At 42.5% G+C, this 26,787-nt stretch overlaps 1 protein-coding gene across 1 annotated transcript in view; it reads right to left on the bottom strand.

Moving 5' to 3' along the window:
• Nucleotides 1-1,984: 1,984 nt before the first annotated feature.
• Nucleotides 1,985-26,787, bottom strand: part of lats2 (large tumor suppressor kinase 2) — a 34,550-nt gene continuing 9,747 nt past the window's right edge. The window contains exons 3-9 of the mRNA XM_030428832.1: nucleotides 14,385-14,517; nucleotides 12,615-14,218; nucleotides 10,617-10,844; nucleotides 10,045-10,399; nucleotides 9,614-9,796; nucleotides 8,608-8,714; nucleotides 1,985-7,346 (exon numbers count right to left, since the gene is read on the bottom strand). Coding sequence (XP_030284692.1) covers nucleotides 6,780-7,346; nucleotides 8,608-8,714; nucleotides 9,614-9,796; nucleotides 10,045-10,399; nucleotides 10,617-10,844; nucleotides 12,615-14,218; nucleotides 14,385-14,517 — 3,177 coding nt within the window. The 3' untranslated portion in view covers nucleotides 1,985-6,779. The remainder of the gene's footprint in view (nucleotides 7,347-8,607; nucleotides 8,715-9,613; nucleotides 9,797-10,044; nucleotides 10,400-10,616; nucleotides 10,845-12,614; nucleotides 14,219-14,384; nucleotides 14,518-26,787) is intronic.

Raw genomic sequence — 26,787 nt, 5'->3', positions numbered from 1 at the left:
GTGGTGGACCCCAGAAGTAAGGGATGCTGTCAAGCTGAAGAAGGAGTCCTAGACCGGAGCAGGAGCTTAGTTCGCATTGCCGGCAGTAAGTCAGAACTGTTCCCGGTGCATGTTGGACTCTGGCAGGGCTGCCCTTTGTCACTGGTTCTGTTCATTATTTTCATGTACAGAATTTGTAGGCACAGCCACGGGCCGGAGGGGGTCTGGTTTGGGAGCCACTGGATTTCATCTCTGCTTTTCGCGGATGATGTGGTCTTGTTGAGCCAGGACCTCCAGCATGTCCTGGGGCGGTTTGCAGCTGAGTGTGAAGCGGCTGGGATGAGAATCAGCACCTCCAAATCCGAGGCCATGGTTCTCGACCGGAAAAAGGTGGCTTGCTCCCTCCAGGTTGGGGGAGAGTTCCTGCCTCAAGTGGAGGAGTTCAAGTATCTTGGGGTCTTGTTCACGAGTGAGGGAAGGATGGAGCGTGAGATTGACAGGCGGATCGGTGCAGCGGCTGCAGTAATGCGGTCGTTGTATCGGTCTGTCGTGGTGAAGAGAGAGCTGAGTCGAAAGGCGAAGCTCTCAATTTACCGGTCAATCTATGTTCCTACCCTCACCTATGGCCATGAACTCTGGGTCATGACCGAAAGAATAAGATCCCGGATACAAGCGGCTGAAATGAGTTTCAAACATCGAGAGGAGCCAGCTGAGGTGGCTCGGGCATCTGTTTCGGATGCCCCTGGGACGCCTCCCTCGGGAGGTGTTCCTGGCATGTCCCGCCGGGAGGAGACCCCGGTGAAGACCCAGGACATGCTGGTGTGACTATATCACTCAGCTGGCCTGGGAACGCCTTGGGATCCTCCCGGAAGAGCTGGAGGAAGTGTCCGGGGAGAGGGAAGTCTGGGTGTCCCTGCTCAGGCAGCTGCCCCCGCGACCCGGCCCCGGATAAGCGGACGAAAATGGATGGATGGATGGCTATGGCAGGAGACCGAGAACCCCACTTCTGACACATAGGCATAAAAAAGCCAGACTGCAGTTTGCAAGAACATACCTGAGGAAGCCTCAATCCTTCTGGGAGAATGTTTTGTGGACAGATGAGACTAAGGTAGCTATTTAGCAAAGCATGTCATTCTACTCTTTACAGAAAATGGAATGAGGCCTACAAAGAAAAGAACACCGTTCCTACAGTCAAATATGGTGGAGGTTCAAAGAGGTTTTTGGGTTGTTTTGCTGCCTCTGGCACTGGGTGCATTGATTGTGTGCAAGGAATCAAGAAATCTGGAGACTATCAAAAGATTTTGGCCCGTAATGTAGGGCCTAGTGTCAGAAAGCTGGGTCTGCGTCAGAGGTCATGGGTGTTCCAGCAGGACAATGACCCAAATCACCCAGAAATGGTTGGAGACAATGCGCTGGACTGGAGAATTCTTAAGTGGCTAGCAATGAGTCCGGAACTAAATCCCATAGAACACCAATGGAAAGATCTCAAAATTGCTGTTGCGAGGAGGCACCCTTCAAATCTGAAAGACCTGAAGCAGCTCTCAGCAAAAGAAGAGTGGTCCAAAATTCCCCTTGAGAGGTGTAGGAAACATGTTGATGGTTTTTGGAAGCGATTGGTTTCAGTTATTTTCTCCAAAGGGTGTGCAACCAAATATTAAGTTGGTGTCAAATGGTGCATTTTCTGGAAAAGTTCCAGGGGTGCCAATACTTACGTCCATGACTGAATAAGTAACTATTTATCTTCCCTAAACAGTCCCTAACTGATCATTGCACTTCATTAAAGGGCAGAAATCTTTTCGTAAATAAAAGGATAAGTGAACTGAATTCAGATCGATTTACTTTGCAGGGATTAAAGCCAACAGAGATGCAATTCAATACAAAAAAATCTAATTTGATATATATGCTATCCAACACTCGAGCAGTGAATAAGACTAAAAACGAGTTAAAATTATTATAAAGTTAATGGATCACATTCCATTCACAAATTAATGAACAAAAACGAAGCACGAGTCCAAGTTGGTTAATTTAATTTATACATACATTTTACACACAAGGACTGTGAAAGCATTTTTACAAATTCTCAGTTCATACATAAATGTAAAAAAAGAGATAGCTGTCCACATTACATCATCTATAATACTGCGTAGACATGGATGTTTGAACATTAGCACAAGGGAAATTGAAAAAAGGGGGAAAGATACAAAAAATATGTATATCTGTATAAATATAAATTCAAGAGTAACAGAATTGCATCATACATTAAGGAGCATCAAAGACAAAAAGAGGCTCCTCAGAGTAGAAATACAAAATTAAAAGGATACACAAGTAAGTCTCGTGAAGAAATCCGATCAAAAGCATATCAAGTCAGTTAAAGATTGTCAGTCGTCACTCTCTAACCTTGGAAACCAAAAGCAAAAAACATCCAGGAAACACACCTCACACACTTTGTGGAACTCACACACACTGCAGAGAGCTGCCGCTCTTGATATAAAGCTATTTTTCATGAAGCATTCAGTCCTGGTCGATGGCAACGCAGCCTAACAGAGGTTTAGAAATATGGAAGGACGTCTGGTCTGATGTCTGGACCAGCTTTGGAAACACTGAATGGGGAAGAGTGAGAGAGCAGCACCTGCCAGCTTTAATTTTAACGACAGAGCCCTTGAATAAGGCACTTTATCCATTTGTCTTCAAGTGTCGCTGCTTTGTAAAAGACAGTGGGTAGCTCACAGGCGACACTGGCTCTGTTTTCATGCAGGATACTGACTTTAGTCCAGTTAAATCCATCATTAAAAACATGACAAAGAGCAAAAATAGGCTCTTTAACATCATGATCACATTAGCTTTTTTGTGTATCCATGCAACAAATCTATCAGTCTGTTATAGGAAATATAAAAATAAAAAAAATTAATTTAAACGATCCACCTTATAATTGAAAAAAGAGCAGCTTTATGAATTTAACATGACCTGAGTTTCAGCACTGTATAGCGGTGAAAACCCTGTTTCCCTTTCCTAAAACTATATGTTGCAACCGCAAATACACCAAGTTATAGAAAAATTACATCCGATTAGTATTTTCATGTGACTTTAAAGGTTGGTATATAAAAGCGTGCAAAGGCTGATGCAGAAATACAGGGGGCAGCATATCACCGGAGTAACTGACAACTGCTGCTCACTATACTCTGCTGTGGCTATCTTAGGCTTCTTTGTAGGGACTAACACTTACCCTGGGGACAAACTGTCTTTTAGCTACGCAGCTCAGTTAGCCATGGAGCTAGTGCCCTATTATCTTACCGAAGTTTGCCTGGACTTCTGTAGACATTTTTGCAACTCATACATAGATGGAAACAACATCAACAAACGATGTTTAGTATGTTTTTTCGCAATCTGTTAGTAATGTTTTTTTTTAACAAATTCAGCTCATATTGTACAAATTGCCCCTTTAAGAGAGAGAGAAAAAAGACACCCTCAGATTATACATCTCATCAGTCTTGGATGTCAGGAGTTATAATTTATGGTTTTGCCTACTGTCCCTAAACTTCTGCCTCATCTCAGTCTACTTACCGTAAGCTGCTGATGAGAAAAAGACAATTATTGTTGGTGCATGTAAACAAAGCCAGTGTGTGAAACAGAGTGCGCTCAGTCAACTTCCCCGAATTGAGAATAATAATAACAACAGGTAAAAGAGGTCTGTGAAAGAGAGATGATAATAACAAGGCAATCTTTTAAGATGCTCACTTTAGAACACAAGGCACATTTACAGAAAAACAAAAAACTTTCAATACATTGTCAAGCAAAGTAAAAAAAAAAAAAAAAGCTCTTGTAACAAGTCTGATCCACACATTTTCCATCAATCTGCATCAGAGAATCACTTAAAAGTTCAGACTCCTTTAGCATTCCCAGTCATTACGTCAATTTCTGAATACTGTTGGAAGAGTTTGGTCTGAATTGACCAAACAGTTTGGTTTGACACAGAGAGCAGTTACCATTTACTGATTGTCAATAAGCAAGAAGGTACTGGACGATAGTGTCGTCTGCTGGGCAGCAGAACATGGCACAGGTCTGTAGTAAAAAGAGTTAATCAACACTTTAACTTGTGGTCATGTCAGATAAATAAAGAAAATGTACCAAACACTAATTCTTTGTTGAAGTTTTGTAAAATAGAGAAAGCTATTCATTCTTTTTTCCAAATTACATTTCCTGAATCCAACCTGCCTCACTCCTCGTCTTCCTCTTACTTTTATCTACTCTGTTCCATCTCTTCCTGAACCAGACTCCTTTACACCCTCCTCTCCTGCAGTCAGGACCAGCCCGGCTGCAGGAGGTGAAGAGCCTACCATCGATGGTCTGCAAACACTGATCGTCACCATTGTTTCCTTCGACGCGCGCTCCAACATTCAATTAGAAAGGCACATGGCTCATTACTTTCAAAACCCAAGCACACTTGGCACTGAAGCCAACACTTCTTTAAGCCCAACAAAAGAAAACGGGTACACGTGTAAGAACAATTACAATAATAATGTAAATAATATTAACCACAATATTAAGCAGCATGTTGTAACTGAAAAGAGAAAATATATATAAACCAATATATTTGTACATTACAGTACTAAACGTTCAAAAGGATATTAAGTGTTTAGAAAACTAAATATAATGTATTTTTTGTATTGCACATAGTCATACTATCACATGTTTGCTGTTGTAAGAACATGTTGCTTTGTGTTTTCATGACTGCCTCCAGAAGACAGAGGAGGCTGGTTAAGTAACAATGCAACTGTGGGACTCATCTTTGCAAAATAGCTGTAAAATGTGCATCTTTGTGAGAGTGTGTGAGAGTGTGTGTGTGTGTTTGTGAGAGTGTGTGTGTGTGTGTGTGTGTGTGTGTGTGTGTGTGTGTGTGTGTATATATATATATGTGTGTGTATGTCTGTGTGTGTGTTAGAGCTTTGATTCTCAGTCAGAAACCAACAAAGCCCCATCAGACCCGACAGGTTCACGCCTGCCCTTGTCTGACTTTATCTGAATTTTCTTAAATCAGGTTCGGTTTTATTCTATACATCCGTTCTTTTACTAAACATAAACTATGTGTTTTACTGACAAGTACGCAATCTGTCCCCCGTAAACAAAGTATCATTTCATGGCAGGAACATTTTTCATCTGATCTAACTCATCCTGTCATTTATGAGCAGAAATTCACTGCATGTCTGGCCAACAGTGAATATCTGGTTTTAATAAGGCTTGGGCTCAATGCATGCTACAGTGGTTCAGTCTTGGATCAGTCTAAAACACAATTGGACCTGATTTTTAGAGCCCAATCCAAACCCTATATACACTCTTTGTGCCTATGTACAGTAGGTTAAGGATTTTTTTGAAGGTGACCTTTGAAATGGTCAGTCAGGGTAGAGGAAGTATTTCATGAACACAAGGATATCTGTAACAGCAACCTCTGAGGGAAGAATGACTGGCTCCATGTTGGCACAAAATGTAGCAGCTGTTGATATGCAAGACAGATGGTGCAACCAAAAATACTTGTCTGGTTGATCTTACTCTAATTTTCGGATATTTTATCTGCTACGAAGGCCGAAAATATAAACTGGAGACATAGAAATCTACAAAAGTTGAAACCTCAAATCTGTCAGATTACACATTTTTCTCATACCTAAGATGTCTTCAAAATATTTAAAATTCAAAATCTATGTGTTCTCGTGTCATTCTGAAACTGGGAGAGTTTATTCAATAGCTGCAATAATCTATCAAAGTTCAACTTTTAAATGAATCTGCAACTATTTTGACGATTTAATTGAGTATTTTCTTGAGGAAAAAAAGGCAAAATTCTCTGATTCCAGCTCCTTAGATGTGAATATTTTCTGGTTTCTTTCCTCCTCTTTGACAGTAAACTGAAAATCTTTGGGTTATGGACAAAACAAGACATTTGAGAACGCTGTCTTGGACTTTGGGTAACACTCACTGACATTTTTCACCATTTTCACATTTTAAAGACCAAACAACTGAACAATTATTCAAAAGACTTATCGACAATGATAATAATTGTTAGTCGCAGCCCTAATTTGTTCGCCCACCTAGTCTGAGCCAACTCCTTGAAACCTAAATATGGACAATGACGTCCACTTGCAGAGATGGAAGCATTTACACCCTTTATAACCGAGCACGATCTGTGCTGAATACGTGAGCGTGAGTGTGTGCATGTGCATGCTTGTGTCTTTGTAGCTTATTTTGCAGCAGCTGTGAAAGAGGCGTGTTGCATATTCAGCCCCCAACCTCCGCCCCTGACCCCACGATCAACGAGTAAACTGGTTCCACTCTTCACATTGCCGTGTCCAATATTCGAGTGTAAAGCAGCTCTGGTAAAACAGGAAGTAGCTCCATCCGTAAGACCAAGGGTGGAAGGAATGGGACAAGGAACCGCTGGAAGAACCAGATGCAGTCCTCGAATTAGGAATCTTGTCTGCGATCAGACATCCTTACATTCCCGAGAATATTAACTCTCTCCTTTAACCTCTACATATGCTTCACCCTTAATGCAGTCAGTCACACACAGAATGTTGGTTCTTGGTCCCGGATCAGGGGAGTTTTGTATTTAAAGTCACTGTGGATCGGACTTTAGACTCCACAAGGTGGCGATGTTCGTCAGTCCTGTTCCTGCAATTTAACAATCACACATGCCAGATATGCATAAATACACACAGACACATACACAGAGGAAGAGCAGTGACAGGTGGGAGGGCCGTGAGCTGAATGATTAGTCGCAGTAACAGACACACAGAGCCTGTCAGTCTGCAGCTCTAGACATACACTGGCTCACATCCCTCTCCCTGCTCTCCCTCCTCCTCCTCATCATCATCATCATCTTCCTCCTCCTCTTCTTCTTCTTGCTCGTCCTCCTCTTCTGGGCCCATGCAGGTGGCTCCAGTGATGCCTGGCAGCACCTCACTTGACTCAGGTGGCTTAGGGTAGCGGAACGGACATCCGTTATCGTCGAAGAATCTACGGAAGGTGAACTCATAGAAAGCGTGCTCTGGGTGCTTCCCATGCGGGGAGCAGAGCAAGTCCAGTGCCCGGGTGCTGTCCCCGCTGTCGCTCCATGCCCCGGGGCCGCCCTCCTCCTCGACAGGGTCGAAGTTCGATGTGTCCATTGGATGGGCGATCTTGGGCCGGTAGGGGGCCGGTTGCTGCCGCAGATTGCTGGAGAAGTCCATCTGGGTGAAGAAGGGGTGGGCCTTGATCTCGCCGGCACCATTAGCACCCAGACGTTCCTCTGCGGAACAGCAGAGACGGCCTATGATGTCAACGGCCTCTGGGCTCAGTTTGACCTGGGCAGGCACCTGCAGGGTGCTCTCCCAGTTAATGACCTGCAGAGGGGAGAGACATAATAAACAAACATAGGAGGTTACTACAGTTACAATGTCAGATAAGTTCATTCAGACCCCTCATTCCCCTGCTCTGTTATTCATGTAAGTCTTAAGCCTGATTTATGCTTCTGCGTTGCGGCGACAGCTGGCTATGTCGTCGACGCAGACCCCTACGCGGACCCTACGCCATAGCCTGACGTGCGCCTCCAAAAAATCCTGACTACGCGTCACGTCGACGCATCGAGACGCGAACAGCAAGGACTGTGATTGGTCCGCTCAGAACGTCATTTCCGGCAGTTGCCAATGTCATCTGCGTCGCCTGCGCTTCAACATTTGTAATAACAGCATTTGTTGTTCAATATCCACGAGCTCCATCTCCAAAAACACCCGCTCCATCTCAGTTGCCATTGTTTACTGTCTGACCGGAAGAAAACCAAGGAATCCGATATGAACCCCCCGAAACCAAACAAAGACACAGCCACACCCCCCTAGCGGCTTGGCTGTGAACTGCAGAACAACGCGTTCCCTCGACGCAGAACTTCGAATGCTCAATGACGGCGTAGGGTTGACGACGTAGCTACGCCGTCGCCGCGACGCAGAAGCATAAACCAGGCTTTACTGTAAGCAAAGCAGTTTTTGTTCTTCTTGGCTATCTCAGTGGTGGCTGGTCAATAGCGGTGCATGTGCAGTGTACGGTACAGTGGCTATCCATGACCACAGTATTAGCCATTGTCAGCTATACTCGTCAACCACAGCGGTAGAAAACAAGACAACAGAACAGGAGGCGGTAAGCAGCAAGAACCATGTGGCCATTTTTTTATATTCACTTTTATAATGGATATATATGTTTTAATAGATAGAATATATCCGTATATTGTATAATGGATATAGCATATAATGTACATCAAGCATTTATGCCAATTGTAATTTATTTTCCTAGTTGAAGGTTTGTTTTGTTTTCTACAGGATATTTCCTGCTTGGGGAGAACACAGACAGATGAGGTGTTTGTGCTGAGCTGCTGGATGAAGTGTGTTCGCCTTTTTCTGATTCAACTATAGAGTAAAGTTAACAGTCTTCTATGGATGGAGTCAAAGCTTTCCACGTCAAGCAGAAACAGGCACTGAGGCCTATGGCCCCAGTCAGGTAAATAGTGACCAGCCATATCTGTAATGCATGAGGAGTGACATCTGTCTTTTAAGCATGAACCCCATTGGAGTCAATTCCTGTCAAAATGTACAGTATTTTTTCTTTTTCACTGACCTTGATCTGAGTCTCTGTAGGCGTTGGGGCCAGGAAGGGTGGCTGTCCCACCAGCATCTCAAACAAGATCACTCCCACGCTCCACCAGTCACACAGCTGGGTGTAACCTGCACAGAAGACACAAGTGTCAGATTCATCCATAGGTCCTCTCATTTGTTAGACAAACATACAGCATAATTCAGTATAATAAGTCTGCGTATGAAGTACACACTCAAACAATGAAGCCTGACTAAAGATGTTAACATTACACCAGGATCAACAGTGTAGGACTTGTAGCCCTTTAAATACATAGTACAAGAAATTTCAAATGTAGGACAAAAACAAGGCTGCTGTTTCTTCTGTGTGCAACACAACAAACAATTGTAGTATTTATGGACAGGCTGTCTAAGCATTCTATTTTTGATTTACAGGAAAAGAGAAACCTTATACCTAAAATAAAAAACATATTATATATTTGACACACACTTTTGTCACAATTTGATATGAAAAAAATAAACAAAAAAACAATTATAACCTGGTTTGTTTTACTCTGACATCTACATGTACTGATAGGGAACTTCTAACTGATTATGAAACAATCTCATTTAATGTAATCCATCTAAAATAACTAGACATGAGCAAACACAACGATCATAGATTCTATATAATTAGAACAGTTATTCTTAATGCCGGTCAACAGATTGGATTCCAACTCCTCTGGGTCAGACAAATCATTCAAATTTAAAGATATTTTTTTCATAGTGGACTGCTGAGGATGGCATGAGGTTAGAGCCAGGCAGATGCTAACTTTCTATCATGATTACCTTTAAATTCTGTAAACTTCATCCCTGCCAGCCATTACATGTACTCTCTTTCCAACCACGAGCTAATCAAAACAGTAACTCTGTGTAAAGGCAGCCAATCAGGAGCCTGTTTCACACAAAGTAGCAGTGTCTAAACTTATATTGTGGTGGTTAAATATCAAATAAATGGTTGTGCAGCAGTTACCCATCCTGTTTTCACCCACCTTTGCGCAGCAGCACCTCTGGTGCGATGTAGTTCGGTGTTCCCACCAGCGAATGAGCCAGGCAGCGCTGATGCTGCCGGTTGGCGCGCTGCTCCAGTGTCATCAGACGGTCGCCACAGCGACAGTTCGACACGTCGTCCCAGAAGTCACTGGGCTCCATACTGTCCTGTCTGACGTGGCTCCCTGGAAACAGAAGGAGGGGAACGATGCTGTTAAACATAGCACACTGCCTGGATTAGCTGGAGATCTGAAAGTTCTATATGAAATCTAATTTTCCATAAGAAGTCAGTGAGATGTAATTTTAATATGAATCTGTGAATAGCACTTTCATCAGTGCTCTGGGTTATACAGTATATTGCTACATGTTGCAAAGTTGCATATTTACAAAATCCATTGCGCCCTCACAGAATCATCACCGGAAGGGCACTCACCTTTCTGGTAATACTTGGAGTTGTGCGTCCAGCGGAAGCCCGTGCACAGACCAAAGTCCGTCAGTTTGATGTGTCCATCCAGGTCGATAAGAATGTTGTCGGGCTTGATGTCGCGGTGGATGAAGCCCATCTTGTGGACGCTCTCGATGGCCAGTGTTAGCTCTGCCACGTAGAAGCGTGCCAGTGGTTCGGGGAAGACGCCCATTCGGATAAGCAGGCTCATCATGTCTCCTCCGGGGATGTAGTCCATGACAAAATAGAGGCTGTCACGATCCTGGAAGGAGTAATAGAGACGCACCACCCACTCGTTGTCTGCCTCAGCAAGGATGTCTCGCTCTGCTTTCACATGGGCCACCTGAAACAAAAAGTGCTCATTTGAACTAGTTTGTTTTACAACAAGTCATCTTTAGTTCAAACAGCAGAAATATTGTCAACAAAGGTGCAAAATGGCCCTCCCTCATTAAACATATAAAAAAGAGGAGAATGTCAGGCACAAGTCCACAGGTTTTAACCAGAGACGTCTTCAAAACAGTAGTACTGTGAACTCCATGAAAAACAATGTATTAACTCACCTGGTTGCGGTTGAGGACATCTTTCTTGCGCAGCGTTTTCATGGCGTAAAGTGCACCGGTGTCCACCTTACGTGTAAGACACACTTCACCAAAGGCACCAATGCCCAGCGTCTTGATTTTGACGAACATGGACTTGTCCATTTTGGCTCGACGTAGCCTGTTGTAGTTGGACTCTTTCTGGTTCAGCATCTTCCTCATCTGTTCTTGCTCTGCTTCCGATAGGCCAGCCTGCACAGGAAGGACAGGGAGTGAAGAAAGATGATGATTGGATCAAATAATGTCAACACTTTCAAAATCAGCCTCAGAACAACTTAAATACCTTTCTTTTCGTTTATGATTATTAATGACCTTGGAATGCAGCATGAGCTGAACCCTGTGCCCTGACCTCTGCTGTCAAATTGAACCATTTCTGTTACCTAACTGTCTGGGTCAAGCTGTGTTTTTTTTTCCTCTTCAAAAAATGCCTTTCAAATCACTTTAAAGTGGGTCAAAAAGGGCAGAGGCCAAAGTCATGAGTCAGGACAGGCTCATGCAAACACAAGTGTGAACTCACTGACTTCTCATTCCAGGACAAAGGTCTTGTTGTCTAAAACAAAGGCCTGAGGGAGAATTCTCTGGATGACAAACGTCTTGGACATCCTCTCTCCGTACAACTCAATATCACTCCCATCTCATATACAGACACTAACTAACACTTGACCAGCAGTTGACCATTAACTACAAATTGCTTATACATTTATCCTGACAGTTTTTTTTAAGCATGTTGGTAAGTTTCTTTAAGTATTTTCAGCCTACAGGCATTTTCTTTCAGCACTATGAACTTTCAAAGATCCAAATCAATGAACAAATTGCTGCAATTAAGTAATATTTATTTGTCTACATTTCTTCAGTTGATGCAGTCCAGGATGTCTGGGAACTGATGGATGTCTGCTCTGTTGAAAAGCACCACATAATGATGTAAACTTGACTTTTTTTTATAAAAAAGAGGAATGTTGCCGCTTGGCTTGCCAAATAGTCAATACTTACATAATTTTAGTTTGACAAAAAAATAAACATACCAGCCATGTTTCATAAGATAACAGATCTCAAGCACTTTAAAACTCGCAACTTATTTTTACAAAAATAACAGCTGCTGGGAAGTTATGAAATCACTCTGAACACTTCATTATGTACATATTGTTTGGAGAGTAGTCTGGAATAATAAACAGTTTACACAATTTGTGCTAACTGGGCTCAAACATGGACAACTGTGCTCTGTTTTTTCTTATAAGGTTATTCAAAAAGTTTTATAGAGTAACAACAGTGGAGCAAATTACAGGATATGCAAGGCATCATCGAAGGGAGCTTTGCTTCCATCCAATCTATAGAACTACGGTCTGTGGAAAAGCACAGGAAGGTAGTGTCTTCGCTCCCAGGACATATTTCTACAATCTGTCCTGGATGTCTGTTCTGAACATGGAAAAGAGGCATTTCTATATGTTGCTCCCTCTGCTTGGAATCAGTGGAAAAATGGTCTCCCTGGACGCATTTAAAGTGACTCTAAATAGTTCTGATGAAAGGAAGTCTAACTGTAGATTTTTTTTAAATGTTGAGCATCGTTTTGATATTTTATGACTTTTTTATGGCAATCTGTTCTATGTCTTCACTTTAGTTGTGTCATGTTCATTAACTCTGCTTAGGAGGTTATGTTTTCACGCGTGTTTGTTTTTTTGTCAGCAGGATCACACAAAATCTACTGTGGACATTTAAATGAAACTTAGTTGGATGATGGCTCCCAGCCCAGAACAGACCCCATTCACTTTTGGTGCAGATCTGATAACAGGAATATTTTCTAAATGTCTCTGACATTGCGAGATATGGTGATTTTGGTTAATTTCTAAAGGGGACTGTTAGGCTTTGGTTGAATTATGTGCTCTACTGAGCACCATTCTTGGTTTACGTCTGCAGCTGTTTAGCTGTGTGGCTGCCTGCAGTGAGTACAGTCAAAGGCTGTCTTACCTTGGACATCTCTTGTTCTAGCTGAAGCCTGCGGTTCAGTTTTTGCTGGTAGGTCTTCATCACATTCTCTATGTGCTGCTCCATGTAGAACTTGAAAGCGAAGGGTGAGTAGGTCTTGATACGCGACTCTCTCTTCTCCTCATCACGTCCATTCTTCCTCACAGGAACAGGTGACGTCTGGATCTGCTTCTTGTCTTTCACTGTTTTTTCTCCCTTACCCATCTTCGTCTTCTCTTTCACCTGTTGGCTTTCCTCTGCCTTGCCGCTCCCTCCACTGCCGCTGCGTGTGCTTCTGGCTGCAGGGTTACTAAGGTCTGCCGCTCCACACATGGCTCCGGCTCCTTCCAAGGTCCCTGGCTCACCAGCTGGACCAGACATGAGCAGGTTTTTGGGGTAAGGGGGTGGTGGGCAGCGTGGCTCCTGAGCAGGCTCCAGAGGGTAGGGCTCCTCTGGCATGTAGGCCAGAGGCTCACCTGCGTCCTGGGCCTGAGCAGTCATCCAGCTGGGGTGACACGGTCCCACAGCCGTCTTGGGCTCTGGCCTCATCACACGGATACTCTTGACCGGCTGCTGGATGGGTGGGGATGTTACAGCCGTGATGGTGTTCGGAGGGCCCATAGAGGGGTCCTGTTTGCCGGCTGTGGGGGGTGCAGTCATAGCTGGCCGGACACCATTGGGACCCGCAGAGCGACTGTTGAAGGAGTTGGTTCTGCTGGGGACACGCACCTCCCCCCTGAATGGGCCCTGGGGTTGGGACTGCCTCGCTGGAGGGGCCCCTTCAGGACCTGGAGGCCCTGCCCAGTGGTGCTCATACAGATCGAGGTTGAGGCTGGCCCTGGATGGCGTCATCAAGCCTTGGGGCATATCAGAGAAGTCAGGACCCATTGCTGCCACCGCACCAGGGGAACGGGACATCATGTGAACCTGGTGGGAGGTGGGGCTGGCCTGCCGTGGGTGGGAATGAGGGGGCAGGTACAGGTTAGCGGGGTACCCTCCCCCTCCTCCTCCTCCTGGACCGTTCTGGCCCATGGCACCTTTCCCTTGCATGTTGACATAGTTGTCTGGGGGTGCCATGGGGGGCGGTGCCATCTTGTTCTGGAAGGAGGCTGTCCTCTTGACTCCATAGCCTGCAGGCTCCATCATGTGTGGCCTGGCGTGGCCGTAGTCATAATGGGGGCCTGGGACTGGGCCCCCTGGTGGCTGAGGCTGGAGCTGCAGAGGCTGGCCAGGGACGTTGTAGCTCATCATGGGCCCATGCTGCTCCATACCACCAGGGTAGCCCTTCTGCTGGGCCCCTGGAGGGTACATGGTATTGGCAGGGTTGCCCTGGGGGGCCATCACTGCTGGATAGGTCCCCATACTGGGAGGTCGACCCATCGGGTTTCCCATGGCAGGACCCTGTGTTGCACTAGCCGGGGGCATCATGTAGTTCATTACAGGCGGAGCGCTCATGTAGGGTCTGGGCATCTCACCCTCAGGGCCGTATCCAGCAGGCCCATCATACATAGGAGCCCCCATCTGGTGGTATGGTGGCATGGCACCTGCTTCACCTGAGGCCTCCAATGAAGGCCGGTGGTCCAATGAGTTTGGCATGCCAGCTTTTCCTGAAAGGACAAAAAGTTAGGTTACTCAATATATTAAGCAATTGTAGCAATCTTATGTAACTTTCTGTTCCGAAATGTAACCAGATCAAAAAGCGCATACAGTACAAGAGAAATTAAGAGCATATAGAAATCCACTGGCTAAAGTCAATTCATTGAGGTTGTGTACCTGGTGAAGTCTGCTTGATGACACGGACAATGAGTTCATTGCGGGGGTCAAGGTATCCCATTTTGCTGATGTACTCTAAAGCTGCTTCAATGTTCCTACTTCCTGTCTGTTTCAGCGCCCGCACTGCCATCTCCTGTGAAGCACACACATGAACAGACTTGTTTAAATCAAATCAGGAACGGTTTGATCAAGAAGTAAAAAAAAAAATCTGTCCAGACAATCAGGGCCTGCTTTTCATTTTCAAACACACAAAAAGATAAGCTTTAAAGAAACTTACACAAATACACAACAAACAAAAATACACAAACAGGCAGATGACCTGCCTTGAAAGATGTCACTAAACATAAAAGAAAACACATTAATAAAAGGCTCAGTAGGTGATCAAGCACCTGCATCCTCTGTACTTAGGGTTACATACCACTGACTTCCTGTGCTTGTCACAACAACAACACACAAAAACATGCCACCAAAACGTGGTTAAATGACCATAAGAAATTGAAATGATAGTTTCTGGGAATAGGAGTTTTTTAAATACATTGACGGAAGAATATATTTCAAATGTGTGTTGCTTTATGTTTTAAAGTGAAAAAGATGATTGGAGAAAACAAATTGAAACTTGAGAAATGGTCAAAGCAAAAACGATTAGTGAACAGATCCTTAGTCAGCATTAAAAGAAAACTCTGAGCATAAGCATACCACTACATGATTTATAATGGGGGCAATTATTTCATGTGAATGATTCAGTTGTGGTAGGTCAGCAGCAGGGTGCGGTCCTCTCTACCTCTGTGGCACTTACAGACCAGCTTCACTGGGAATGACCAATAAAAGCTCCTTTTAAAACAGACAACACTGCTGTTTCTGCAATAAATGCACAAACTATACATCACTACAAGCATTCTCCAAAGCTTACTGTAGCATCATTTTTCCTTCCTTGCTTGGGTTTGGTTAATTTCAGTATGGGTTAAAACTTAGCACTTGTTTCAGAGTAATGATCTATTTGCCGGGAACATTATCTCACCTTTACTTTCAGTCACAGTTTCAGTCACACAAATTGTGTTGATTAAAATTTAAAGCGCAGATGGATCTATAGTATCTTGTCAGAGAACCAAACACAAAGGACAAGCAATACCACATGGATATAGTGTAAAATGTCATGGGAATTTGGTAGCACACATATGATATTTAACATTTTTGCATTAAAATGTCTAAAAATGACTTGACCTTTGTCCATTTTTTTTTGAGTTGTGTGACATCATCCCCAATGTTTCAAATACATGTTCAAAGAGAGTGAAATTTTTCAGTGTTATGGTGTGTTTCATTTAGTTGCTTATCGCTATAACTGCAAGGAGAGCGTCAGAGTGTGGAATAAAGTTGTTGAATGTGACTAAACACTACAGATTTTCATCAGCAATGGTGGTTGTTCAACTATGAAGACAACAACTCCCATGATCCCAGCTACTTATGTCTTTTGTTTTGACTAAGAGACCTCTAGTGGCAGACATTACAAACTGTGCAAACTGATTTAGTTAATATAAGATATAAAAACATATAATCAAAGAGATTGTTTTTTTAATTTCAACTGCTCTTGAACATCTTGCAGCAAGAAGACTGCATTTTCCATCCTCTTCATGTAAAATGGCATTCCACTGTATTATTTGGTGGTTGCCTCGTCTCCCTCTTCAATCATGCATGGGCAACTCATCCCTGGCTCAAACAGGTGGGCCACTGTTAAAGCCTAGAGGTATGTAGGTCACCTATGTGAAAAATGTTGGTTAACCACTTTGGCATTTTCTGTTCATCAGCTGCCATGTAATTTATGATTAAGAAACAGCGGCACAAATGTGGAGGGAAAAATGCAGAGCATTCCTTTAGTTGTGTTTACGGCCTTTTATTAAACAATGCCGATCATTCCTTTGGTTCTTGTGTTAATCTAAAGCAGGAGATCTTAAAAGATTTCCAGCTCATGAGTTAAATGGGAGGTCCATTCACTCCCCCGCCTCAGACCAAGACACCTTCACATGTACTGAAGTTGCAGCAGGACACAGACACCACCAATTGTGGATCTGATTTAAAGGTTCAAATGTTGGGATTTATATCAAGATGAGAGAAAAGGGAAACAAAAGCTAAACTGACAGTTTCATAGACTTAGTAATAAATTAGCACAGTTTCTATAGAACATACAAGAAATAGGTCACCATAGTCAAATAGCAAAGATAGTCAACTACTGCGTTACATCCCACACTCCCACTCTGTGTTAGGGATTGGTCGGTATGAGTATTTTGGGGCCGATGGCGATGCTGATAATAAGTAATCAAGGAGCCACATATCCAGAGGTGATTGGAACTGATACAGAATTGCAGTAAAAATAAAAATCTAAGTGTCAAAATTGATGCGTATATGTACTCAAGTACTATACGAAACAATTTTGAGGTATATCCCACGAGTTTTTTCATTTTCTGCTTCTCCATACTTCCACTCTACTACATGTATCCGATAACTTTGGTTAAATGTAACTTGTAGTAGCCTATCAAGACTGAACAATCTGAATTGGCAAAATAACTAATCAGATACTATTGTGGGCGGGACACCGCAGTCTGACATAAAAAAACAACAGATGGCAATAATCCGAATAATTCTGAATATTAGCCCAGATAATATTCTGGTCTGAAAATCGGTCTACCCCTACTTGGTATATGATGCACAAGGACAATCTGTCTTAAATTAGGCTGAATATATACACACATCCTACTACACTGACATTTCAATCAATGTTTGTCATCATATGACAAAATGTTGTTTCTGTTTATCTGTATTTGGTGTCTGAGGGCTAATATCAATTGGCAAAAACTATTACTTAAAAATCACTTCAGTTTTCATGAAAATACTGCCCTGTATTTTCTATTTGAACTAGGTGTACACATTAAGTTGATCTGACCGCACCTGCAAATAAAAAGGTGGGGGAACAATACCCTGAAGAACTGCCTTGATCAAATTCCTGCCCTTTTCACAAAAGTAAACATGTAAACAAACAGGACTGCAGAGAGTTAGATAATCACAACAGAACATCGTCTTTCCCTCTCCAACTGAGCGACCAACACCTAGATGAGGAAATCCCCTCAAATGGTATATGACCTCACTGCAAAGACATTTCAACTTAGGGGGTGGGCCAGGGCTAGCATGTTGGCATGCTAACTTAAGTTGATATCTCCGCAACACAGAACATAGACGTCTTAGACATAACATCAACTCTGTCTTCACACTCTGTTGATGCTGTTAGCTCATTGTTTTAATGATTGGGTGTAGTGCTTTCGCTGTGTGCAACTTAAATTCGCCCGTGTTATTAAACCTACAAAAATCATGTCTTTTTTTTTTTGCAGTGGCGCTGAAAATCCAGCAGCAGAATGCATAGGAGAAACACTCAGTGCGATTACATGCACATCTTAGTCAGATTACAGCCATAGTTCGACTATGCTACTCAACCAGACAACTGCAATTATCCGCGTATACATGCCGGTGAGGAAATCGGATTATTGGGCCGGAGCATGTCATACCCCGGTACGATAGGTGGCACTGTATCCATTTCAACTAGTGGTGACAGAGACACCTCCGGCTGACCTCTTTACGTCACCAGCTGCCGCGGCATCCAAGAAAGATCAAGAAGAGCAAGACGAAGCTACATCTTTGTACATTTCGTATATGGTGTACATGATGATTACACAAACTACATGCACAATGGCGCTCTTTCTTGTGGTGATTTCGGAGGAAAGACGCCACCGCCGCCGTCCCGTCTACTTCCGGCTCACGGCCCCAGGGAAAAAATCTCGCAGAATGCAAAATCCGATCTGATGGAACGTATACATGCAGGAGTAATGCGACTATCAATCGAATAATCTGGGTGCTTTAATTCGACTACGAGAAATCCGATCCGATCATAGTCGGACTAACCCAGTAATTCGGTTTTCTTGAGTGTCATGTAAATGCACTAACTGACACATCAGATAACCTTCCAACGATTGCAGGCTCTTTGGTGCACTGCTCTTTCCAAAAAGACCAATAAACAACTGCTGCACATCAGACTGCTGCTGCCAGATTTCTTATAAGAACCAGGAGAACTGAACACACTGTTCCTGCTCTTAAATTTTAACAATTGCTTCAAGACCATTTTAGAAGATTTAAAAGTACTGTTGCTGGTTTATAAATCACTCAGCCGCCTGATCTAGTAGTCAGATAGAGGTGCACCAAGTCAGAGCCAACATAGTTAAACTGCAATTATCTGCCAAGCTGTGGACGGATGGAAGCAACTTCCTGGTGATTGTCATTGTGCAGCAACTTCAGCTGCCTTCAGATCAAATTAAATTTATATTTCTTGAGCTCTTAAATCATTTTTACTGGTGCACTTTTTGTCATTAGTATATCTGGAGCAACTTAATACTGGACCATCAATGCACTGTTAATGATTTACAATCCTTCCTTTATGGAGGTTACAATGTTTGTTTTTGGTGAACCTGTTGCAGATAGGTGATGATTTAACTGCATGGTCACTTTGGAGGTTGCAGTTCTTGCTATTCTTATTATATGAAACTGCAGGTATTTTCATTATTGCATTCACTCCATTTATACTAAACACCCCCATATTCTATCTCTTTTGAAAATGCTAAGATAGAATATGTTGAAATGTTGTTATAATGTGTTTGTCTTGAATCAGGCCTGTGTTTAAAACATACTTTACAATATAACTTCCTGGCCTACTTTGCAACAATAGTATACTGTATGTCATTGAGATATGTTGTAACTGACTTCAAACCTTTGCTAGAAGAATAAACGGAAATGCAACAACAGGTAGGAAGAAAAGTTTTATCCCTGTTCGGCCATTTTGTGCCCCTTCCGCCTATGGCTTCTTACACACTGTCCACCTTTATCAAACAGCAACTGTGGGCACAGTCAGCTCTCAAAGCTAGGAAGTGCCAAGGCCACACACTTTCTATGCCTTGAGTAACATGTGTGAGTCTGTGTGGTGTCCATCACAGTGTGTCTGTGTAGGTGTAAATACACTACTACATGAGACGTGCACACGCCTGCTTTGGTTTACTTCCACTGTATCCGCATGCACATGTAACTATGTCCCTGAGCCAGAGACTGACCATCCACACACACACACACACACACACACACACACACACACTGCTGTTTATACTTTGTTTCCTGTGTGTGTGTGTGTGTGTGTGTGTGTGTGTTGCATTCCTGTGTAGCGAGTAGAGAGTGCTGGCTGCCAGAGCCGCCCAGTAATGTCACATAATGTCCTTTTCTCACTCGATCTTTCTACCTCATTTGCTTTCCTCATGCTTCTCATCCACAGCTCTTTCTAATTCCAAATTTGTTTTAATGTGTATGTATATAAATGCAGAATTCATCCAGTATTTTTTGTCACTACCGCCTCTATCAGATAGTAGAGTATAGAGTAGGAAGGAAATTAGGAAAAAGGTGGGAGAGGGATGGCTTGGACCAAATGTCCCCCAGCAAGACTTTAACAGGGCAGATAGTGGTAACATGGTCTTAACACAGGGTTTTGCTCAGAACACAGTAGTATGAACACAACAGAACCATTTAGGCTGTTCTGAACAGCTGCACTCGAAGATCAAAGGTGGAGTAAAAAGCCAGCTATCACAGAGAGGTGCGAGCCCCAACAAAATGACTCTCACAGAAATAACACACACACTTTCTGACTTAGTGAATAGAGTCACTAATCGAGCTCTTCATGAATTAATGATACACGGTACTAATCGCCCTTAGTAAGAAGATTAGCATCCTGGTAACATGGAAAACGCCCACTCAGGTTAAAAGACAGGCCGTGCCAGAGGTCAAGCCAATAATTCACCTAAAATATCATGGGGGCTAGGAATAAGGTGGATAGGGATTAGATAGATAGATAGATAGATAGGTAGATAGGTAGGTAGGTAGGTAGGTAGGTCGGCAGGCAGGCAGGCAGGCAGGTAGACACACACATATGTGTTGATTAATCGCTCTACATGACGACCACTGGTCGACCGGGAGCGGCCCTAATAGGGATCAAAAATGGTTTAATGTTTTACAGTAAGACAAAAGGGAATAAATAACATGTGTTTAGTATCCAATCACAGATAAATAAATACTTAACACAAATGGATTTTTTTGTGTCTTTAAGTGTTATTCTTTCACCTGCCTTCTTCAAAGCTGACATTAAACAGTCCCCTGACAAAAAGTTATACGACAACTGAGAAATACACTGAGCTGCACAGTAATAAAATAAATAATACTATGACTTTTATCTCTTCAATGCTGGCTGTGACCAGGTAAGCCACTGAGTGTGAGTGTGAGTGTGTTTGTGTGTGTGTGTGTACTGGGTGGAGGCAGGCCTGGTGACCTCGGCTGTCATGGCGACAGATGTTCCTTGCTCACATTCCTCAGCCCAGGAAGCAGGAATTCAAGCTATTTGCATTCTGGATAGTCTTTCTCCCATCTCTCCTTCTTTCTGTGTGTCTGTCAAAAATACCCAGGCCACATTTGTACCCTTGTCATAATGGTTGCAGGCCGCAAGCCGCCGAGTTATCCCAAACGCATAATCACCAGCGTAAAAACTCTACACACAGACACACAACTGTTCTGGCAGACTGACACAACGAGCACAACCACTGACTGAGTTACTCACACACAAACACACACTATTTCTTTGCCTGAGAGCAACAGTCAGGAGTGTTTTTTGATATTAGCTGTCTCTTTGACCCAATTCTAAAAGACATTCCAGAATGGGACCCTCTAAATCAAAGCCATATGGGCGGATGTTCAGGAGCCAGATGGATGGACACGCCGAGAGGGACGTCCATGCATCATTTCCACACAGAGAGCCATAAAACCTGTGCTGTCTTCCTCATCTATGGTAGCAATATGTACAACAATGCTTAAGCGAAGTTAAAATTATTATAGTGTGAGCCGAGGAAAGCCACGTCCTTTCCCCAACATACAAACCATAAACACTAACACACACCGTCACGTCCTGTTGGCCTCATCATTACATAAACACAGCAGTGTTTGCTCGCTCACACGTTTAAAGGATTTCATATCTTTAGCGCTCCTTCCTGGCCACAGTTTGTAGCATACATACAGTAGAAGGCCTGTGATGACGGCCGAGGAGTTTAGGGAAGGAAAGTGCTGAACGCACCCCTCCTTCTCTTCATTTCCTTTCTTTCCCTGTCATCTCAATGCGTGGCATGCCGACCCCCCCACCCACGCTCCCCCTCCAAAACATTTCCTCCTTTAAAAAAAAAGTGATTATGTAACAGGCCACATTGCTCTATATTTGCAGCTGGAGAAGACAGGAGAGACGAATAGGAGGAGGACGATGAGGCTAGCTGATAAGAGTAGGGCTGAAAACAGGGCTGCCTGCAGAAGAGGTGAAGGAGAAATTAGGTGAGGGACGTTTAAGGACAAAGAAGCTGAGCTATGGCAGCCTTGATGGCTCTGGAATATACTTGAAAAGGAAAAAAACAGAGACCTACAGGTCTTCAACCTAAAAATGAAGTCCATCACAGTGACGCAGCCAGAACTGTAAGACATCCAGAGCAAGAGTACTGATGTGTTTAATGGCGCGCACACACAGACACACACAAACATTAGCACAGTCATGGTTGTGTACAGCTAATGAGAAAAAAGTCAAAAGATGCGTAAAGACACAAGTCTGTTAACAACATGTAGAATTAGTATAGAGCGAGCTCTCTGATTGGCTGTTTAGCCTGCTGAATCATCAATTTCCCCCATACAAGGCAGTTTACTTCTCATTTAACCTCTGCCTCCACAACCTCAGAGCAACGAAAACTAAAATATTTTTTATCGAGAATCATGTGGTTATTTTCATAATAATTTAGTCTATGAGAGCACAAAAAACTGTGAAAAATGCTCATCACAATTTCAGAGAACCTAAAGTGATGTCTTTAAATTGCTTCTTTTGTACAACCAACAGTCCAAAACTCTTCATTCACCATCTGACAAGGTGAAGCAGCAAACGTTTGACATTTTTGCTTAAATGTGTAATCTTTAATCAAAATAGTTGGCAACTCATTTCATCATTCGTACATACAGTATTCTCAAATTCTCACACCATTGCAAGAGGAAACAGACTGTGGACGGAAAATGGCTGCCTAGGTTGTTTGCTATGCCATGACTACTGACTTGCTTTTTCCTCTTATGCATCCATACACCGTGTGTGCATGCGGGCAGTCAGTTAGCCATTTGCTGTAGTATTTGCAAGTTCAACTTTCGTCAGACAACATCAGGTTTTGCGAAGCAGGTGATCAGTCAGCCTTTGTCAGTGCTCGTTGTTTAAGGGTTTCAGAGGAAAGAATTCAATCTTTCGGCCTTCAAATATTCACACAAAATTCATGAGTTTTTAAAAGCATTTTAAGCATGTCTGAAATTTAAATGAACCTAAAATACTTAAGTTACCTTTTACATTTTTTTTTTTTACTTTCTGCACCACCCACACAAGGACTACATCATTTGGGCCATACATACAGTATATAAAGTGTGTATTGTATTCGGACTATCTAAATTCAATAAGCGTCACAGTTTGTTTGCAAGAGACCGAGAAGGACGTGAAGTTAAATTCTCTCATCAATATTGATTATGTTGCTCTTTTGTTCATACTGAATATCCTCATGTAGACAAACTGTTCTGTAATCTCATGTTCTGGGATTTGTTGTTGTTGTGTCTAAAACGTCGTTAAAGTAAAGTTTTTATTTAAAAACAATTACTTAAAATGTGCATTCCTAGTAAGTATAGAGAAACAAACATACATGTACAGAGGCACAGAGGGACAAAGACTGTAAGTTGAGTCTGATTGAGCAGAGACAGGGGGAAGGAGAGGCGACATGTGGGGTGGCGACTCGACTGCAGCAGAAGGAACTGTTCCACCCTGCTGCCATTGAATGTTCACTTCCTGTTTGTATTGACTGGGCCAGTGCTGCTCTGGTTCATTTACAATGGTGGCAGCAATGGAGATCAACTAGCTGAGGAAATGGCTGCCATTGTAGCCTAAAGGTTTTTCACAGTTTCCTCTATTATCTCAAACAGATCCTCTCCTACCATTCCAAGAGCCATTTTCTTTACATACTCGGATATATGCTAGGTCATATACTTGAAGGCTGCCATTGTTTTGTTTTTTTCCCAGCATAGGTGTTGAGACACCGCTTTACAGACAATGAAAACAATTTATGAAAATGAAATGCCCCATAATTTACAGCACTTCTGTGACCTTTAATGACTTCAGGGTGAGTAAAATATATTAAATTGAAAGACGAGAGAAAAATCTTTCCATTTTAAGATTAATTCAATGTATTCAATTTTGCTGTTAGATGTGATTTTTATGTTTAATGTTTATTGGGAAAATTCCAACCACCTCTCAAAATAAATGACATAATCTTCAGAGTCCTCAGAAGTCAAGCCATGTTTCTTGTCTGGGCTTGTAAAAGCACTTTGGATACTTTCAACTCATTTATTTTTCTCTCCGCACATTGATCCTCCTGTTGTCTATTTGGTGTTTGCTATTTGTCTGCCAACACACTGTTAACCATCCATAGAGCAGAGCAACAGCTCCAGACTGCTGCTGTCCCAGGCACCCAATCAGTGTAAAAGTACCAGTTCAACAATCTAAAAGTGCTACATTACAAGTAAAAGTTCTTCATTCAAAAACCTTACTTAAGTAAAAGTATAGAGGTATTAACAGCAAAATGTTTAACAGCACTCATTCTGCAGAAGAATGGCTCCTATGACTGATAGATTATGAGATTATTGGATTGTCAACGCTGATTACTCAATTTCTAAAATGAAATCACTTAGTAAATGACAAACTGAACAATGTGCTTTTCTATAATGTAGTACATTTTCTCAGGCCACCCTATTGATTGTTACAGCCAAGTTTCTACATCATATTCAAAATCATTCTTGCATATTAAAATCTGCAAAGAGTGTAACTAAATTCCAGCCCTCCTCTTACTCCTCCTCCAGCGACTGCTGAAATGTTACTGGACGAATCACTGAATCAGTCCCACAGCCTGTTTTTCTCCAAGTGACAACTGACCTTAAAGAAACATGAAGCCTAAAAGTATGAAGCAACTGTCACAGTGAAGTTATGCAGATAATCCAGGCATGTAGGACGCAGAGCAAAGGGCCTCCAGTCAACAAACACCCAATAAACAGCAGGTCTTGGCTGATAAGTTGGAATCGATTTGGCTCAGCCCCACAGCTTCTCCCTGCAGGGGCAGCCTCATAGCTTAACTGGAGCAGGGAGGATTTCTTCATCGTTCTGTGCATTGGCTTGAGCTGAGCATTCCCCACATGCCGAGCTCCATCACAGGGCCTGTCCTGGAGCCCTTTAACCACTGGTGTACCAAATCTAAACTGAACCAGCTGCATTTTGTGATGAAATGCTGAGATTATATTCCTCAATTTTCATTTTAGGCTCATTCACTTTACTAGGAGTCTATTCCAGGATGCTGAGAAGCACGATATGGATAACTGATAGAAACCTAATTCTCAAGGCTGACATTGATAAGATAACCAATAATTTCACCTTTTTGTTTGTTATAAAGAAGCATAGTTCACCCACTGTCCACCCACACAGGCAATAACAGGTTTGTCTCTCTTGTCTACACTGCATGACTCTACCCAGGTGCAGCAGTTTAATGTCATGAACATGACGACAGCGTGCTGCATTTTCCTCTTTCACCTTCTCCTTCTCTGTGTTTGTTGGTGGATCACAACCAGCTTTTAATCAGCCACACTTTCATAGATACGGATATATAGCCGATAATACAGAATTCCCAAAATCAGGCTGATAGTTTATCGTTCTGATATATATTGTCCATCACTACCATGAACACTAACACTTCCCAAAGACAAGATGGTTAATAAAATGAGTGAAAAGAGAATACACTAAGGGCTGCTGTCCAAACTTTTGAAATGTCAATAAATAGATACTGAATATCAAGAGCAATTTCATCAGCGATTCTGCAGTATTGATACTCCAGCGCCAGCTGTGTTTTATCGCTCTTCTCTCTCTCCTCCCTGCTGCTCCAGAAGTAAATAACTTAAATGCTGTTGTTCCTAATACACAGTACACAAGCCTTAAAACATTTATCTTTTGATAAAATCTGAAATTTTACTCGCTTAACGTTGCCGCAATTTTCCCCCAGGATATCCAACATATCTATTTTTCAAGGTAGTGTATCGAAGTTTAAAATTACAGTATGGTGACAATACATTTATGGCTAGTGTCCACACTACTCCAGCTCCTGGAAACAATGCTGCTCTGTAATAATTTGAACCTTTTTAGACAGACTTTTTGAAATGATGATGGAGACACCGCCAATCGTTTCCTCATTAAGTCTTATTAGTTGCGACATGTTGTTGTCCGATTTGTGGCACCCCAAAAAAAGTGAATTTCTGGAAAACATAAGAAAGCAAGGGCATCATCCTTGATGACCAGTGGTTAATCTAACATAGAAAAGTAATTACCAGCATCGATGACCTGGCTGCCTATGCTAGCAGTTGTTGTCTACTTAAATTCTGCATTTAATAATGCTACTGCTGCCTACATGAGCAGGATGCAAGCTAGTATTTAGTTTTTATTATTTAGTTATCAGCACTACATGGAATGCTGGGTTTTGGTTGAGGCCAAGATGAACGACTTCCTGCTGGGAGAATTTAATCAATTAAGTAATGGTTCTAGAGGAATGACTAGAAAACTTTTGAACCTCCAGATGAGCTCTGATCAACCTCAGTGAAAGACTAAGAAAAATGAGGACGCCCATGGAGAGAGCATCTGTGTGTATTACCCGAGTGAGGCAGGCAGGTACATACAGTGGCAATAAGCCAAAAAATACACACTTTCTCATTCATCTTCAGTGAATCCTGAACCAGAATGGACCTCTAAAGTGTCACATCATTTAATACGCTTTAAGTGGACTTTCTGGCTTACATTTTGTCTTCCAATCCTACACTGTAGCAACAAATCCACACCAACGCAACCTCCTTGCATTGTTTTTGGTAGTGTCTGACTGAAATTATTATTATTAATATTGTAAAGTATTGTATTATCATAAGTGCCCTTAGTTGCAGCCCCAATGCAACGACAAGGTGGCACATAACCAATTTTATTTCCCCTTATGTAAAAGGAGCAATGAATTGTAGTCATGCATACTTATACACTTTCAGTGTTTAACAGCAAAAATTTAACTCCTTGCAGACGTAACTTTCAAAATGTACGTTTTAAATATAGGAGATGAATAAAATAAAACTTTTGAGATGTAATGTTGCAGGTTTTTAAGTCAACTCTCCTTCAGCTCAAGGGAAGTGACCCTTGATTAACAGCATC

Source organism: Sparus aurata, chromosome 9, assembly GCF_900880675.1.
Source record: "Sparus aurata chromosome 9, fSpaAur1.1, whole genome shotgun sequence".
Classification (NCBI taxonomy): Eukaryota; Metazoa; Chordata; class Actinopteri; order Spariformes; family Sparidae; genus Sparus; species Sparus aurata.
The sequence above is the reverse complement of the archived record's forward strand: the minus strand, read 5'-3'. Positions and strand labels throughout refer to the sequence as shown.